Here is a 17,752-nt window from a genome sequence, read left to right as displayed (position 1 = left end):
TTGACTTTTAAATGTCTTGTTGTTGTGTTTTTGGCTGCCAGAATAGAAGGAACAGCACTTTTGTTTCAAAACTAAAGTTTTACCGGTTCCCGGCAGATTTCACAGTAATCAAGAAGACAATTGTGGTTGAATGCAATACGGCGTACAGACTGGACGGAGATGATCATAAATAATACTTGTGTTTGCAGTGCACACTTCATATCAGGTAAAATAATATGCATATGAACTGGTGTGTTGGTTTTATCTAGTGAATCAGCAAGTTTCTTTTTTATAGGTGAAAAGTCGCCAACCTTCAGCTAGGGCTTTGCAAAAAATCAAATGTGATTTTCATGCACATCTCATCAGTAAAGATGCTCTTTTAATTAGAAGTATTATCTCCAGCACGTGTGTTCAGATCAGGGTTGCCAGGTTTTCACAACAAATCCTTCCCCGTTGCCTCTCAAAACTATTCCAAAACTAATCGGGATTCCAGGAGGTTCCCAGATAAATAAAAAAATGCTTCCCGGGGTTAAAATATGCGGGGGTTTTTTTTGGCATGGTTGTCTTGGTAAAATTCACATTTTAGGGGCTAAATATCATGTTATTGGTATTGGGGTTGTTTCGAACCACGGACATGAAAAACAACCGCAGACTTGGCAACACTGGTTCAGGTGGAGCGGCAGTTACTACACAGAGCCGTAGTCTACCGACAACTAACACAAAATCGCTTTCAAAATTTTAAAATCGATTTTGTGTAGATTGTCAGTGAATTACGGCTCTGTGTGGTAAATGCCAACCAGTGTTGCCAAGTCTGTGGTAAGTTTTTCATGTCCGCGAGTCGAGGCGACAATACCAATAACGTGATATTTAGCCCCTAAAATGCGAATTTTACCAAGGCAACCATGCCATAAAACTAAAATTTTAACCCCGGAAAGCAATTTTTTATCGGGGAACCTCCTGGAAACACGATTGGGCTAGTTTTGGACTAGTTCTGAGAAGCAACTGGGCAGGATTTGTTGTGAAAACCTGGCAACCATGATCTGAACACACGTGCTGGAGATACACTTCTAATTACAGGAGCGTCTTTACTGATGAGATTTGCATGAAAAATCGCATTCGATTTTTTGCACAGCCCTACCTTCAGCGCACTAGCTCGTTTAAATGTTAAACACACATACAGCGATAGATGTGTGTGCCATCCTTTGAATGGTCTCTTAAAATAATACACATTGCTAATCATAGTTAGCCCAGCGATAGGTTACATTAGAAAATAAGCCTTGACAAAATTCCCCAAACCACCCAAAAGTAATTCATATGGCCGTATGGCATACGGGTCAGGTAGCCTGCTTCCATCCGCGAGAGTTAATTTATAAAAATAGCTGTCACGGACAGTTCCGAACCTTCTTCTGCATCCATGTTTAATACATCCCTCCTAAAACGTGCTAGCTTACGCTTGTCAACATTGTGTCCGCACCTCTTTTTGCCTCCAGCTAAGCCCCGCCCACCCGGAGACGTTGCAATGTTTACAAACTTTTAAGGGGTCTATTCTGTTTACACCTATATCTTTATTTGTGCTTCTTTGAGGTCAAGATTGTTATTTATTAAGTAATAAGTGGGGATGTTCTGGTTATCTGCAGTAGGGCTTTAACGACATAGGCTAGCCTATTTGTAATGTGCCTCTTTTCCCTATTTTTAATCTTTATTGAAAATAAATGTAGCCTTTTTTAATAAGAAATGTGATTTAGATGTAACATGCATAGGCTAATTTAACTCAGTGATGCTCTAAAGTGTTGTAATCTTTTTTGTTTTCTATATTTCTTTGTGGAAACCACACACACACAAACATGAACACAGTTACAGCATATCATGACTACTAAAAATTACAGATTATATATAAATTTTAAATAAAAGGTAAATTAAGTGATTTGAATCCAAGCAGCTCTAAAAGATTTTAGAATAGTTCTGCATCCTTCTGAATGCGCTCCGTCTGAGTTTGCAGTGTTGCTTTGACCATTTAGACCTATTGTAGACATTTTTACCAAGCAAAGCAAAATTTACTGAAATATCCATGACAGGCTACAGTAAGAGCACACTGTTTATCTGTCGATCAGATGAATGTCAGTTGCGACAGTATAGCAACAGTAATCAAACAATTAAATAAAAAAAAAAAAACTTTCGTTACATCAAGATTACGAGAAAATTAAGTCGTGATCATGAGAAAACTTGTGTTATGTCGAGAGATCACAAGAAAATTAAGTTATTACAACAAAACAAGAAAGAAAAAAAAGTGAATAATCCATGGCCTCTTAGGACTAATATTAATATTTCTGCTGTAAATGTCATGTACCATGAAAATAACAGTGATTGGTCGCCTACATGTCAGTCAGATGGCCAAGAAGTAGGCAGTTCAAGACCAGACTTGAACTAGACTTACTGTGAATACTGATGGTCAAATCTGGCTTAATGAGTCTAGAAAAACATTAACTTTACTGACAAGCCTATACAAACTTTAGTGGCTGAAATGGATAAACCAGAGAAGAATATTTACGGATCGATTTCTGATTACTGAGGCACGTGGGCTGCTTGTTTAAGTTGGCGTGTGTGTAGGCCGTTTCTCAGTTGGCACGTAGACAACAGGAGAATTGTCCTAGAAAAACAGCTACACACTATACCCCCAGCTTCTTGTCAAGACCACCCAAACTACGATTCGTCATAACACCCTTAAAATTTGTACAATCCTTAAATAAGATCAGACAAAACAACAAACAAAAAGATGAAGGGTCAAATCGAGAGAGAGAGAGAGAGAGAGAGAGAGCAGAGAAAAGGGAGCCACTGTTGAAAAACCTCCGGTCGTACTCTGAGTGGTCTGTATATTCACAATTGTGCTTTCATGCATCCGGTGGAGCAGCGTGCAGAGGAATAATTTAAGATAGAAGTTAAACTAGAGCTGGGAAAACCTGCTCTATATGGCCGAAGGTCATCTGACCCTGTGTTACACATTCATTGGACTTCACTTTTCCATGAATGCCTCTCACGGTTATATAATGCAATCAGTTTTTGAACACAAAATAATGTTTAATTCACATAATACCTAGGATAAAACTTCAAAAACATAATAGCAAGCATTACTATTACCATTTCTCCCATTCTTTGTATTAAATTCTGTCTCACTTATGCAAATTACAAATGATACCTCAAATATATTAATGCTATTCTCTTACTAAGCAACTGCACTTTTACATTTTCACTTGGTGGACAAAATGATGGAAAATCAATTAGACTCGCAGTACACTGAAAATGGTCCCAAGCCGTACAGACCAGAATATCATAGAAGCTATATCTTTACAAAACTAGTCAACTAAAACTGTGAGTGAAATTGGGCAAGGAGCACATTTAGATGCACACATCTTACTAATGATTAAAGAAAGCTGATTTACTTTTATTTAAATAAATGCATTGCATGCATTTGCATTACATGCAAACCAATTACCCAACAACACAAGAAAAACAGATTTTTTTTAACTAGTTTTGTAAAGATGGTTATTTCCCGGTGATGATTCTACCCAAGTGTATTCTATTTATTTTTAAGTTAAGCAATCATGTCAGCAGGAAACTTGTACAGACTCATTTTTCTCATGTTTCTTTTTTTCCCTCTCTCCAACTCAACAGATTTCTGGTAAGCTTCAATAGTAACAAAATGAGCTTAAAGGGGGGGGGGGGGGGGGGGGGGGGGGGTGAAATGCTTGTTTTCACTCAATATCCTGTTAATTTTGAGTACCTATAGAGTAGTACTGCATCCTTCATAACTCCAAAAAGTCTTTAGTTTTATTATATTCATAAGAGAAAGATAGTCTGTACCGATTTTTCCTGTAAAAACACGACCGGCTGGAGGCGTGACGTGTGGGCGGGGCTAAAGAATCACGAGCGCGAGTAAGCTTTTGCGTTGAGAGCGTCCAAAACAAACCATGGCTAACAGTCAGATTCAGCGTATATTTATGTTCCAGAGGCTGAAATTTAACAAGAGCAGCATCAGCAACAACGTCTCTATGTGGTATGTACTGAAACTGTATATATTTGCTTAGCGGTTTTGGAAAATGACTTAGTTTCACTTTGTCGTCTTTTTTTTTTTTTTTTTTTTTTTTTTTTTTTTTAAGCTGTACATGTGGAAAGTGAAATTTGATGACAACATCGCATGTTTACTTGATGTGTTTACACGCCGATAGCTAAGTTAACAACACAGAGATATTTGAAGCAGTTTTACTCACCGCCTGTGGTTCCAACACACGATCGTGACCCTTTTTCGTTGGGACTGCATTATCCTTAAGAAATAAACAATATGCAAATCCGGCGTCAAACTGGGCCTTGTTTGTAAAACAAGCATCTTCGAAATGCAGGGAACAAACACAAACACTTGCACAACTCCGTTGATGCTCTGTAAGAATAAACTCCATCCACTGGTCCCTTAAAGGGGGGGGTGAAATGCTATTTCATGCATACTGAGTTTTTTACACTGTTAAAGAGTTGGATTCCCATGCTAAACATGGACAAAGTTTCAAAAATTAAGTTGTACGTTTGAAGGAGTATTTTTGTTCCCAAAATACTACTTCCGGTTTGACACAAGTTTCGGAAAGTTTTTTTCGAGTATGGCTCTGTGTGACGTTAGATGGAGCGGAAATTCCTTATATGGGTCCTGAGGGCACGTCTGCCGGAAGAGCACACGCTCCCGTATAGCGAGGCTGAGCACAGACATTTCACTGATCAGAGCGATTCACTGATCAGAGCGAGAGCGTAGCGAAAAGTCACAAAAGATGTGTGTTTTTGGTTGCCAGGGCAAGACAACCCTGCACAGATTACCAAAAAAAACATCTTTAAGGGACCAGTGGATGGAGTTTATTTTTACAGAGCATCAACGGAGTTGTGCAAGTGTTTTTGTTTGTTCCCTGCATTTCGAAGATGCTTGTTCACAAGGCCCAGTTTGACGACGGATTTGCGTATCGTTTATTTCTTAAGGATGATGCAATCCCAAGGAAAAAGGGTCACGATCGTGTGTTGGAACCGCAGGCGGTGAGTAAAACTGCTTCAAATATCTCTGCCTCCTTGTTAGTGCGTCCCCTCCCATGCTGGAGACTATCTTTCTCTTATGAATATAATAAAACTAAAGACTTTTTGGATTTATGAAGGATGCAGTACTACTCTATATGTACTCAAGATTAACAGGATATTGAGTGAAAACGAGCATTTCACCCCCCCTTTAACAGTGTAAAAAACTCAGTATGCATGAAATAGCATTTCACCCCCCCCCCCCCCTTAAAATCTGTCAAACCATACTAAAGTAAAGAGATTTCAAATGAACATAACTGACCCAGCTGTGGACAGCATCTTCTGGCAAGACACAGGAATTCGTTTGCCTCAATCCTCACAAAGCGTTATGGGTATTGGGAGCTTTTGAATGTTCATTGTTTGTACACGCAGTATTGTGGGACATTATGGGATTGAACAAGTGCACTCATTGTCCACTAAAACCACTAAAAATGACTGTCGATGTATGTATAATGATGTATAAGGCTATCAGCGGCAATTTCAGACACAGCCATAGAATCTTTTGGCCCGTGTCAGAAAGCGGTTGACCAGCATACCCTTGAAACATCAGAACAAGGGCCCTACAACCACTTTAGCAACTGTACAACAACACACCAAGAACATCAGTAGCATGTAACTACTCCAAATCGTTCTTAAACCATATGCTTTCATGCATTTGCCAGATGCTTTTATCCAAAGTGACTTGGTAAAACCAAACTGACAATCAAACCCACAATTTTGATGTTGCTAATGCCATGCTCTGTAGTTGAGCTGCAGGAGCAAGAACAAGCAAGGGTCAGAAAAAATTAAAGACGCAAAAAGGATTCAGGCAGATTTCTGTTTGCGTTTCATAAATGTGTCCACAGTAATGGAATTATTTACTTTTATTCTGAGTAATGTGTTGATTTAATGCATAATTCCCATCTCTTCTCCTCTTTCATCCCTCAGTAATCCACACTAGCCCTGCCTGTGTTTCCTCTCGGTTCGTTCGCTTTACCTAAATGTTTAGAGAGACTTTTTGCCATTCAGGTTTACACAAAAGGATCGTGTTCTGTCTTACTGGAACATTAAGAGACTCAGACAACCTTAAGAGCACTTCAGTGGTGTATCAAAGGTCTGACTCATGGATGCTGATGGGGAAAGTTTACGTGACTAATCGGAGTAATGTTTACCAGTTTATTTGAAATGCACCTCCCATCCTGGATGTTCATATAGCTTCCTTGTATTTGCGTGATTTGAACAGTGGTCCTCTTTAAACATCCAGACAGGATGTTAGCTAATGAAGCCTCAGCTGCTGTCAGACAAGTGAAGCTTTGACTACATTTAAAAGGCCATTAGAGAAATGTACAGTAGCTACCGGTGATATGCATGAAAGCATTTGAAGATGAAGCGTGATATTTTATGACGTTTCAAGCTCTTGGTTTCCACAACAACTACATAATGACAAATACTACTGCAGAATATAATGCTTAAATAACATTTTTGAAGGCACTTATGAAGATTTGACTGAATAAACATTTGCTACAATAGCGAAGTCAAGTCACCTTTATTTATATGGCGCTTCATACAATACATGGTGTCAAAGCAGCTCTACAGTGTTAAAAAAAACATATGTTTGTGAGCTGATAATGCAAGAGGACAATAGAAAACAGTTAAAGTTGGTTCATCATTGATTCAGTGATGTCATTATCCAGCTCAGATCAGTTTTCTTTAGGGATGCACCGAAATGAAAATTCTTGGCCGAAACCGAAAACCGAAAAAGAGAAAACCAAGGCCGAAAACCGAAACCGAAAGAAATTATGCCAATTATTAGTACCCTTGCATTTATTGCTATGACCGTGTACTAACTTTACTAAAATTAAGACATTGCAATTAAGTAAATGAATATTAAAGTTTCAAAGATAATTACAATTACATAACTTATTTAAAAAAAAACATAAAAATACAATTACAAATGATGCAAATATTTATTAAGCACATTGCAACAATGCACAGTATAAAATAATATTCAAACTAAAAATTTATCCCACTCATGTGTATATTTAATAATAATGTACAGGCCTACTGGCCTGCAGAAAGGTTTTAAAATGAACTGTTCTCTCATAAAAACAAAGTGCATTTAGGTGAAGTGCATTTGAAATTTTTCTATGTAGGACTAGAAAGTGCATTACTTCTCCAGTAGGCAAGAGGGATATCACTTCTGGGGATGGGGACTTCAGACAGATAACCATCTAGCTGTTGAGCAGTTGAGCTTGTCATCTGCCTGACATTTGAGAAATATTTGAGAGAGTGTATTTAAATAGGGCCAGGGCATAAATAAACATTTTTATCAAATTAAAGCAGAAATCTAGCAGAAAATTTAGCATAAATATGGCTACAATCTGATATTATGTATTTATATATGTTTGTGTGTGTGTGTCTGTGTCTGTGTCTGTGTGTGTGTGTGTGTGTGTATGTATATAGTAGCCTAAGAACAAAATAGCCAACGTATTATTATTATTTGAGGCACTTTCTTGCAGAATTCCACTGAACATATCTGACAACGAGGGTTGTCTCCATCTCCACGCGGGTTCTCCACATCCAGCGCGGCCTGGATCATTTCTCGTGCGCGCTGCCTTATTTCCGCATCCAAGTAATGGTTTTATAACGCGGATCAAGCACATTCGCAATGAAGTGCAGAGGATCTCAAAAGATCTCAGTGAGATGTGTGCTAACAGACTCTATAAGACTGTACTTTTCTTTGTTTTTACTTCGTGGTCCGTCTTAATCTCTTTGTTAGGAGACGTTTAGTGCTGCGAGTAAAGGAATAATAAGAGAGAGAATGTTCTCACTGGTGTGAAGTTTATGTCGCGTGGAGCTCGTGGTCTGCGCTATGCAGGTGCACGTGCAGGTCGCGGTTTATCTGTTTGCGTCATCACAACATTTCGGCCGTGTCGTTTCGGTGATAAAAGGCTATCGGCCGAAAACCGAAAAGGCAATTTTCGGCCGAAAATTTTCAGTGGCCGAAATTTCGGTGCATCCCTAGTTTTCTTCCAATAGTGTCTGCGCAATGAAGTCAAATATCGTCAGACATTTTTTTACAATTCAAAGGAACAGAACACAGCAGCCCAAAATTTTTCATTATATTCTTCTCTGTTGTGTTCTAATAATGTCCTTGTGATATCAATGTCACATTAAAATTCCGAGCATTTCATTATTTTCCCTAATGGATAAAAATACAGCACAATGGAAAATACACAGGTTATTCAGTCAGACAGATAATACAACCTTATTCAAAAATTATATATATATATATATATATATAGAGTAAATTAAGTAAATTTTTGCCAATAATCTCTCTCCAAAAATCTTCCCCAGCCCATTCATCCATTAGCACTTCCAACCACAGTTTCTCTTCAGAACATTTTGTTTAGTTCCCCTCACAAAGACAGGAAGTACTGAATTCACAATGTGCATGAGGGCGGAGCACATTGGTGAAAAGACCCCCCCCCCCCCCCCCCATACACTACCTTGTTTTTTTTGTTGTTTTTTTCGGTGAAGGTCACAGTCCACTGCTCTTCATTGGCATCCCAGCCGGTTCCTCGGACTGTAATGCTTTTGTGTATAGACCCTTTTTCCCACACACCCCTTACCAAATACACCCCTTCAGATCAGCACTGGCCCCCTCTAGCTCAAACAACAAGAAACAAAACTAAACAAACTGAGAGCTGGATCTATTTAAAGCAGCTTCCAATTCCAAATTTAGCCCCATCTAAAGAAAACGGACTGAAACGGACTAAAGAAAACTGTTCTTTGGAAGAGATTCAGTAATATAAAACCAGTTCACGCGAAAGTTCCTGCTTGCAACATAAGACTTAGTAAAAACCTAAAGGGAAACAGCTGCATTACCTCGTTTCCGTGCATATTGCCCACATATTTGAATTCCGGGATGCCAGTTCTGTGTTCTCTGGGATGTTGACCCAGTATTAAGACCCAGAGTTCTCTTCCTATAAAGACAAAATGTAAATGTTAATCAACTGCAAACAAATGTTTCAATGAGTGAATCAGTGAATTTGCAACTGAATTAAGTGCTGTGGATCTTGTGCTGGTCACATGATTAATGTCTCACTGTTTTCGGAGTCAACCAGATACGCAAATAATGTTTTTGCACAGTTTGGGCAGGAACCTGGCAACCCAATCCCATGTAATCTCACGTCTAGCTCTCATTCACTGTTGCATTTGTATTGGTCTTTAAGGACTACTGAATATGGATCTCATATTGACTGCACAAGTTAAAGCATGCTTGCTTAAAACAACAAAACAAGAGAGAGAGAGAAATCATCAGTTTTAAAAGATGATCTTGTGAAGGTAAATAAAGTCTTCTAAAGCAAGACCACCCTTACCATTTCACTGTTTAAGCTTTTATTTGGATGCTGAATTTGATCAAAATTCTTAACAGTGTTATATTTTTTAAGTAACTTTTGAATTTTAATATAATAGATCAAAAAATGATAATACAATTAAAATATATCATATATGACTAAATGGTCTGATAAGTGGTGTGTGTGTGTGGTCCATGTAAAGTTCTCTAAGGTGTGGACCTCGAAATACTTGAAACCTTTCACTCTTACTACAGGGGCCTCTCTCCAAGTTCACAATGGTTTCTTTAGTCTCATTGACACGCTGTTAGAAAGTGTCAGGTTCTCTTTCTCCAACAGATTAGCTACTTTTATACACATTCAATTCCTGTAAAATCACTGGATTAACTTTTCTGTTAAAATATACTGATTACTGAACACCAAAATGTCATTAAAACAGCCTTTGAGACTGGAAATATAATAGGATACTAACAGTTTGAGAAGAAAAAAAAAAAAACTGCATTTGATGCTGAATGCACAATTTATGCAGTTGTTCAAGATGTCACAGTTTACAATTTACTTCGAAGTCTAACAGTGTCGAACTCTGTGAATGGGTCAAACTATTTAAAAGCAGACTCCAGTACGTGCTCAAACATGCACGCCAATATTATGGTTTTGTTCACACATACCATCGAGGGAGAACTTGAACAGGTTGTTTTTATACACTCCTATACAGGAGTTTTTATACACTCCTATACATACTGTATGCTGCAATAATCAGAGTTACTATTAACACACCTGGATTTTTTTCCCTTTAAAGCAGCAAAAGAGAAGGAGTGATCTGCAAAGGTTTATTTTTTTTTAAGGATTAAAATTTGACTAAGGCGGCATGAAAAGAAACTTCACACTATCTATTTTCTAAATGCATGTTATTATAGATCTTGTTGTGACCAATTCATCCGTGTTTCATTTCTTAATGTTTTGACCTCAATGTTTAAATCAAAAGTTAAAAATGAACCAAAAGTCATAACCAAAATTTTTTTGCATTTCTGTACATTTCTGAAATCTAATTACTGCGGTTTATTAAACAAGACAAAATTATGTGAAGAATTATGAATGATTTCTGTAGTGTAATCTTGATTAAGCCGACACTGTTGACAAATGGTATTTGTCTGGGTTGATAATCAGACAAGATTAGTTAGTTAGGCCCAACTAATCAAACGTATGAAACATTACATCAGAGATAATCATAGCCCACCTCCACCTCCCGTTCTTGCCCTGCTGGGCAACCTTAACACGGATTAGACCAAGACAGGGCAGTCAACAAACAAGAACGGCCTTCCAGGCTAAGCAGCTGGTGTCCTAGATTACCTTTAGTTAGCTTGGGTCTCTTATTTCGTGGCCTTAAATAGGCGACACAGTGGGATTAGGACAAGGGGTTAACATAACGGGGCAAGTGCGCACAATGGCTACACAATCTCTTTGAGGTCTGAAGTGATTGAAGAAATTGGCTTACAATCAGCCAGTAACAATGGCTCCCAAGAGATGAAGGAGATATGGGTAGGACTTCATTAAGGGTTGCTTTCTTGAAGTGCAACTCCATCATCTAAATTAAAAGATATGGTACCACAGTGTCCTTGGATTAGTTTAGGGCACTACCCGCATTAGTAGAAAGACCTTTAACTGGGGAAGCAGAGGTTTACTTGAGGTTTTAATCAACTAAAGTGGGCCCAAAGGTCAGCCTTGGGGCACACCGCTTGTCTAGCGATGAATAAAACAAGATTTGGACTGAAGCATATGGAGGACCACCCTTATAGAAACAGAGGTTGCAAAAATGTGTACAGCGTGATATTAGCATCTAAATAAGATGGAGAAAAAAAGAGAGAGAAAGAGAAGAGTGAGAGAGAGAGAGAGAGAGAGAGAGAGAGAAAGAGACTTGGCAGCAGATGTGTTCTACTCAATGATGGTTTTGTGAGAAGCCAAAAGAGCAACCTGATCTACGGACCGAATTAACTTAAAATGTCACGGACTTGCAGCACCTTCAAAGATAAGCCAATGTCTCCATCACTCTGTAATATTAAACACCATATGGCTATAGTAACCCAAGAAAATTACTTGAGAAAAAAATAATAATAAATCGGATATGAATTGCAGAGAATGGTAGATTTTGATGGAATGAAAATCTGAAACACTATCATAATTGTGTCATGTAGTTTTCTTAAAATGCATTTAAAAATATTGAATGTATATATACACACATTACCAGGAAGATTAATACTTTCAATCTGCAAACAATTAACACATTTAATTCTTCAAAATTGATAGCAATGAGATTTACATTACAAAAAGATATAATCAAAAAACAAAAAACAAAAGCAAATGCAGTTCTTTTGTCCTTTCTATTTATGAAGGAATCCTGAAAAAAAAAGAGATTCCAAAAAACTATTAAACATCACAATTGATTTCAATACTGACAATAGGAAATATTTATTCAGCACAAAATCTGCATATTAGAATAAAATAAAATTAATATTCCAAGTTAATATTAATATTCCACTTCCAAGTAATACAAGACGAGCATGAACTACACTAAATCAGAAAATGTCTTAACTTTTAATGTGGAAACGATGTCCGATAATCACCTTCCTTCACTGTTAAATCTAGTCTCGTCTGTTTCCCACATGCAAGCAAAGGTCAGCTTTATTTGTTAAACCAATCTCTAAGCACAGGCGCCACATTGTACTCCTGTGCGGGCAGTATTTACCGGCTCTGTTCAACTCTGTCAGATTGACCGACTGTGAAAAACAGCAAATCTTTAGCTGCACTGATTTCCCTTTCAAATAACAAATGGGATGAGCAAACTATCCTTTCAAACATCCCCAGACAATAAAGACTGATTCAAAACGCTCTTTCAAATAAGGCCATATAGGCGTAGAGACAGATCTTTGAAGCGGGGCATTGTAGCTACCCGGGATCCTTTTGTTGGGTAATAGAGTAAAACTGTCTGGTCTTTCCAAGCACCTGAGTAGAACCATGGGAAACTAGTGTGAGGTCTGTTCAAGGAGAGTTGTGTTATCTCACTGGATTTTGCCGCTGATATGAACCGCTTTGCTACACTTCAAGTGGTCTGACATTTGGCACTCAGAAACTAAGAGATGAAAAGTTCAGTCAGAGACCAATATCTTAATCAAATGTCATGTCTAAATCATTCAATTAACAAAATACTATTTTCTCAGATGTGAACAGTAGATTACATTTTGACAACAAGTATACTATCAACCTATATTCTAAATGTGCTCTTTCAAAGGTTAATCACATTGAGTTTTAAATATTCATAAACGCTCCTGGAATTGCATAAAAACTGGTAAATCTTCAATCTCAGTAACTGCTAACTATTATCAACATATAGCAGGACTGAAAGGGTTATGATGGACTCTTTACATAAAAGTTTCCCTTTGAAATGTCTTAGGTAGTCCAGCGTGTTCAGAGAGAGGTACTGATGTGAATTTCACAGACCGTGAGATATTCTGCATGAGATTTTCTATGGAGGTTCTCAATATCTCTTTATAAGTGGCCCTTAAGAGTATTTGGACATTTAAGCAACACTTTAAATGAATTAGATATACCCAACCCCTTATAAACAAACAAATGATGCTAGATGGTTTCTCAGAACTAGTTTTCAGTGGATGCATAAAGCTCAATCACAGGTGTAATTTAAAAACAGACTAATATTTGGCAAACAGAAAGGTTCCAGATACTTTTTGACCTGATATTGAACATTATATATGTTGATTTATCTTTCGAAACATCTTTATTTGTGAAAACTTTTATGTGGAACGGTCATTGACACTTAGTTTATTTAACATTTTGTTATCTAATGCAATGATGTTCAAACATCACACAAGGGACCAAATATCACGGAGGCCAATGTTCATGTAAACAACTGTCTTCTTACAACAACTCACAAAATCACAAAAGGCATCTGCTAACAAATCCATAAATACAACATTAAAAAAGAAATCTAAATCTAAATCTTTTGACAGGAATGAAAACGAGGCTGTGAGGAATATAAGTAGAGTGCTTTCAATGGATTGTAATGTTGTTTAATATGATACAGATGGTCCAAAAACATTCAGTTGACAAACGCTCCATAAGTCATGTCCTAGAGAACATGATCTAGGACCTTTATACAGTGTGTGCCACTGTAAAGACCAAGTATATTCCTCACAGCCTTGCTAAACCTGATTAAGGTCTATTCAGTCCACGACTGCAAATTGTTAGAAAATATCATGCTCTCTGTCAAATATCTCTGTGATTCTGCCTGTTTGTGTTCTTTCTCTATTCCGTTTCATCCTTGTGTCTCTCTTCCTCATTCTTTCTCTGTTCCCCCTCTTTATGTCTCCCATATATGTCTCTGCTTAAGGCTTTTTCATTAGTTAGCTTGAATAATAGTATGCATCTGTTAAGAACTTATTCTTCTCCCTTAACTTTAATTTCAACACGTTTTTGTCTTATGATGCAAGGTAAAAAAAAATATTATTATTTATATATATATATATATATATATATATATATATATACCCATGCATTCATATATATGCCCATGCATTCATAAATGACACAGGGACTGAGAGTATTCTGATGGCACTAAAAGATAAAGAGTTAGACTTCTTAACACAAATGTTATTGGTTTTCCACAAATCCTTACAAACGATATTATAAAATTGTGCAACTTACATTGACACACTATTGTCAGTGCATTTTCTTTCTATCAACTGCTCCTGAATGAATCTGTGTGCAAACAACTCAAAATTTTGCAATTTAACTAAAACCCTGTCACCAACGACTGCTGTGTGGGTGTAACCTACAGAAATGTTAGCTAACCAATAAGATGCATCCAAAAAAATAGGCTTTCTGTCTATTTGTTATATGTAAAATGTACGTTATTAAAAAAAGCTTTTTTTGTCTTATCCAAATGTACCACTGGTTATCTTTGTAAAACAAAAAATAAATAAATGAAAAAAAGTTTTGTGTGATCGTGTCTTAATAAACTTTACATTCGGTCTTGAACTCAAAAACATAGTGAGAAGTCCAAGTACGGAGGACTGTATATCTGGCCAATCAAAATACATAACCAGAACTAACCAGTTTATGTATGTATATATAAATAAATACACAAATTAACTCCCCCAGGTCAGTATGTTTTCTCCCTTACAGAAGCACTGACTCAGCTTGTTGCTGTATTTGGCTCAGTGTACTGCTGCTGCTGTTTGTAGACTCATAAAAATATTTGTTGCACAATAAGCTCTCTGATGGACGGCCAGGCAATAAGTCTGAACCTGCTGCATGCATCTGTCACCCTATGCCTGCCCTTCTGTATTACACTGTGCTCTTCTGAAGGAGCATACAAACAGAAGAGTTCAACTCACAGATTATAAATATAGGAAAATGTTGTCACGATTGCATTTAACGCTGCACCAAATCTGGTTTACCTTCGACGGACTGGCCGATACTGTGTAGATGCGTGATATCTGGATACGTCTCGTGGATGTCTTTCAAGTACTGCTCCATTTCCACGCTGTTATGATAGCGAAACTCCAGACCGTGAACGGATGACAGCCAGAACCAAAACCACAGGCAGAGCGTGAAGACGAACATCCTTTGAGCCAACACAATGGAAGAGTGTGGAAGCCTTTGCCAGAAACACAAACAGAGAAGACAATGACATGAAGTGCCCTCATCTGGTTTCATTTCACTTTCTATTGTCTGCCAATATGGATTCTTTTTTTTTTTAAGGTGTGTAATAAGTTTTAAAATTCCATGTAGATAAGCAGCTCACCAGGAAATTATTTGATATAAAGCCTTGGGCTCTCCTGTTAATAATTAACTAATTTTCCTTCTAATTGCCCTTCATAAAAAACATGATCAGCATCATCTATCTATCTATCTATCTATCTATCTATCTATCTATCTATCTATCTATCTCTGTCATAAGCCTCATGCAGTTAATAAATGCCCTTACAAAAAGTATTTTGGTAGTGCAAGTATGATATCAATGCTATTGTGCTAAATTTACTGCATTTACATGGTATTTCAAGGTTCTTTAAAACGGCATGTTTGGGTTCGTGTCCAAAACATGATCTTTGTGTTGCATATAAAAGGTCAGCAGTAATGTAATATGCTTTAAAGTCACAGGTTAATGTTTGTCTTACGTTTTTAGACATTAAAGTTAGCCTTTTCTAGAAGTGTGAAGTGTATCTCTGAAATTAATTAAAATACGTATTTGCTGAGGACAAAGGCGTCACCAGTGATGCCCATAAATTCGAATTTATGAATAGGCAGGTCACAATTATATGGTGGAACCATGCTATCAATAATATCACACTATTACAACATATACATGCACACACAGACTCAACCATACACATGCGTATCAATAATAATAATAATAATCAACAAATGACTAAAACCAACACTGTGCACTTAAATTGTAAACAAAACATAGTCTGGTTAATAAAAAAGAAACAAACTGCATTACCGCAAGGTGTTAATTAACCAAACAACTTTAGACGTTAGCTACATACCGGTAATATGAATGCGAGTAAACGAGCAGCTTACCTCTTGTGCGTTCTCTGGCGGTTCTCCGACACTGTTTAAGACCTTGTCCTGTTAGTTTAGTTACTCTTTTTTCATTATATGATCTCATATAATGTTAAGAAAGTTAATGTGTCGTCGTCCTGCCCGTGTCATTGATGAAATGAAGGTATCTTGTTCCATACCGCGGTGAGTTCAACTGACTCCAGTCCAGCCTCACGTGTGTTTGGTGCAGCTGAAGGGAGTAATGAGTGGAGGCGGGACGCGAACACACACACACACACTGTATCAATGACACTTGACAAAACTTTTGGTGTGTTCGGCGAACTGCTCTTCATTAATCTGTTTACTATTTACATTCAATTAAAATGTACATTGTACACGAACAACGACAGGTATTACCTGAAATTTACTTTGCATATTCCATTTTGCTTGACATCTTGACTGTTGACATACTTCAGTTTGCATATTGACTTTCAAACCAACTGACGTTCAAAATGACTAATATGAAGTCCATATATAATATAATATAATATAATATAATATAATATAAACAACAACAACAACATTCATTCAGGAAAATGCTATGAACAGTGTGTTTACATTTTATGCAAACACCATAGTCTGTAAGAGAGCAACACAAGGAAGAGAAAATGGTTTGTACATTTCACTGTACGCATGAGAAGATCTCTTGAAGTTTTGCTGTCGAATTTCAAGTTCGAGTCCTTCGAGGCGACAGTACTAGCAGCTAAATGACAAACCTGTTCCTGCTACATTCTTTACTGCTGAGTTTACACTCACCTACTGTAGAATTATGAATTAGCGAGTAGATGACTAGAAATAGATGTGTATTAAAATAAGATCACAAACACATAACAGTCTAGTTGTATATTAACTCAGAGACATTTGCATTCCATCATTATTCTTTATACTGATCTTAAATGGTGCTTCAGCTTGGTCCAGGTTGCATTTCTAGGATAGTTTAAATGTCTAAAGCGCTCTCTAGAAGGAAAAGGGAATTTCTCAACAAACTTAAATCAGTGGCATGAGTATGTACTGTTTTTTCTTCCAATAATGAAAGGTGTCCTGAATTCCAGCCTGTTTTTGTCCTGGACATAAACTGGTCTGCACAAACCATGATATGTCATCATACATGAGTCATGGCAAAGGAAGGATTCCACTTTACCTGAGCTATGATCCCCTCAAACACTGCAAAATATGTCACAGTTGAAATCCAGTCATTTCAATAGGAATCAATGCAACTGGGAACTGCAGTGTGAGGCTGAAATATCTTCACATGGAGATTTTGCAAAGGGTTCCAGTTCGTCACCCGAATTTAGCACATTGACCAGCAGAAAGCTGCTTGATTTGAAAGTGACTTCCGTGTGAGCTGTGCTATATGCTATCTACAATTTACAATGGACCCTTTTCCCCCCTGAAATTTCACAAATTATATTGCTCCTTTACTCTTAAAATGTGGTCACTTTTACCTTTGTTTGGCAAAATTTTCATGGGCAAAATCATTCCAGTCAATTCAATAGGATTCCACGTGACTGGGATTTTTGCATGAGCGTAAAAGAGTTTGCAACAGGTTCAAGTTGGTCATGCAAATTTGGTTACTAGAATTGACATTGACTTCTTCATGAGCTGCACTTTATACATCGCTGCACTATTGACAATTAGGCAATGAACCCTATTATTTGGCCATGAAATGTCACCAAAATTCTGCAAAAGTGACCATACTTTTACTCCTAAAGCATGGT

The 17,752-nt window shown here is 37.3% G+C and overlaps 1 protein-coding gene across 1 annotated transcript in view; it reads right to left on the bottom strand.

Annotated features, from left to right (window-relative positions):
- LOC127972912 (carboxypeptidase M) overlaps positions 1 to 16,224 on the bottom strand; it is a 38,028-nt gene extending 21,804 nt beyond the window's left edge. The window contains exons 1-3 of the mRNA XM_052576906.1: positions 16,014 to 16,224; positions 14,888 to 15,087; positions 8,947 to 9,044 (exon numbers count right to left, since the gene is read on the bottom strand). Coding sequence (XP_052432866.1) covers positions 8,947 to 9,044; positions 14,888 to 15,053 — 264 coding nt within the window. The 5' untranslated portion in view covers positions 15,054 to 15,087; positions 16,014 to 16,224. The remainder of the gene's footprint in view (positions 1 to 8,946; positions 9,045 to 14,887; positions 15,088 to 16,013) is intronic.
- Between the last annotated feature and the right edge of the window lie 1,528 nt (positions 16,225 to 17,752).

This window comes from Carassius gibelio, chromosome A4 (assembly GCF_023724105.1).
Source record: "Carassius gibelio isolate Cgi1373 ecotype wild population from Czech Republic chromosome A4, carGib1.2-hapl.c, whole genome shotgun sequence".
NCBI lineage: Eukaryota > Metazoa > Chordata > Actinopteri > Cypriniformes > Cyprinidae > Carassius > Carassius gibelio.
Note: the sequence above shows the minus strand (reverse complement) of the source record. Positions and strands in the feature narration are given on the sequence as shown.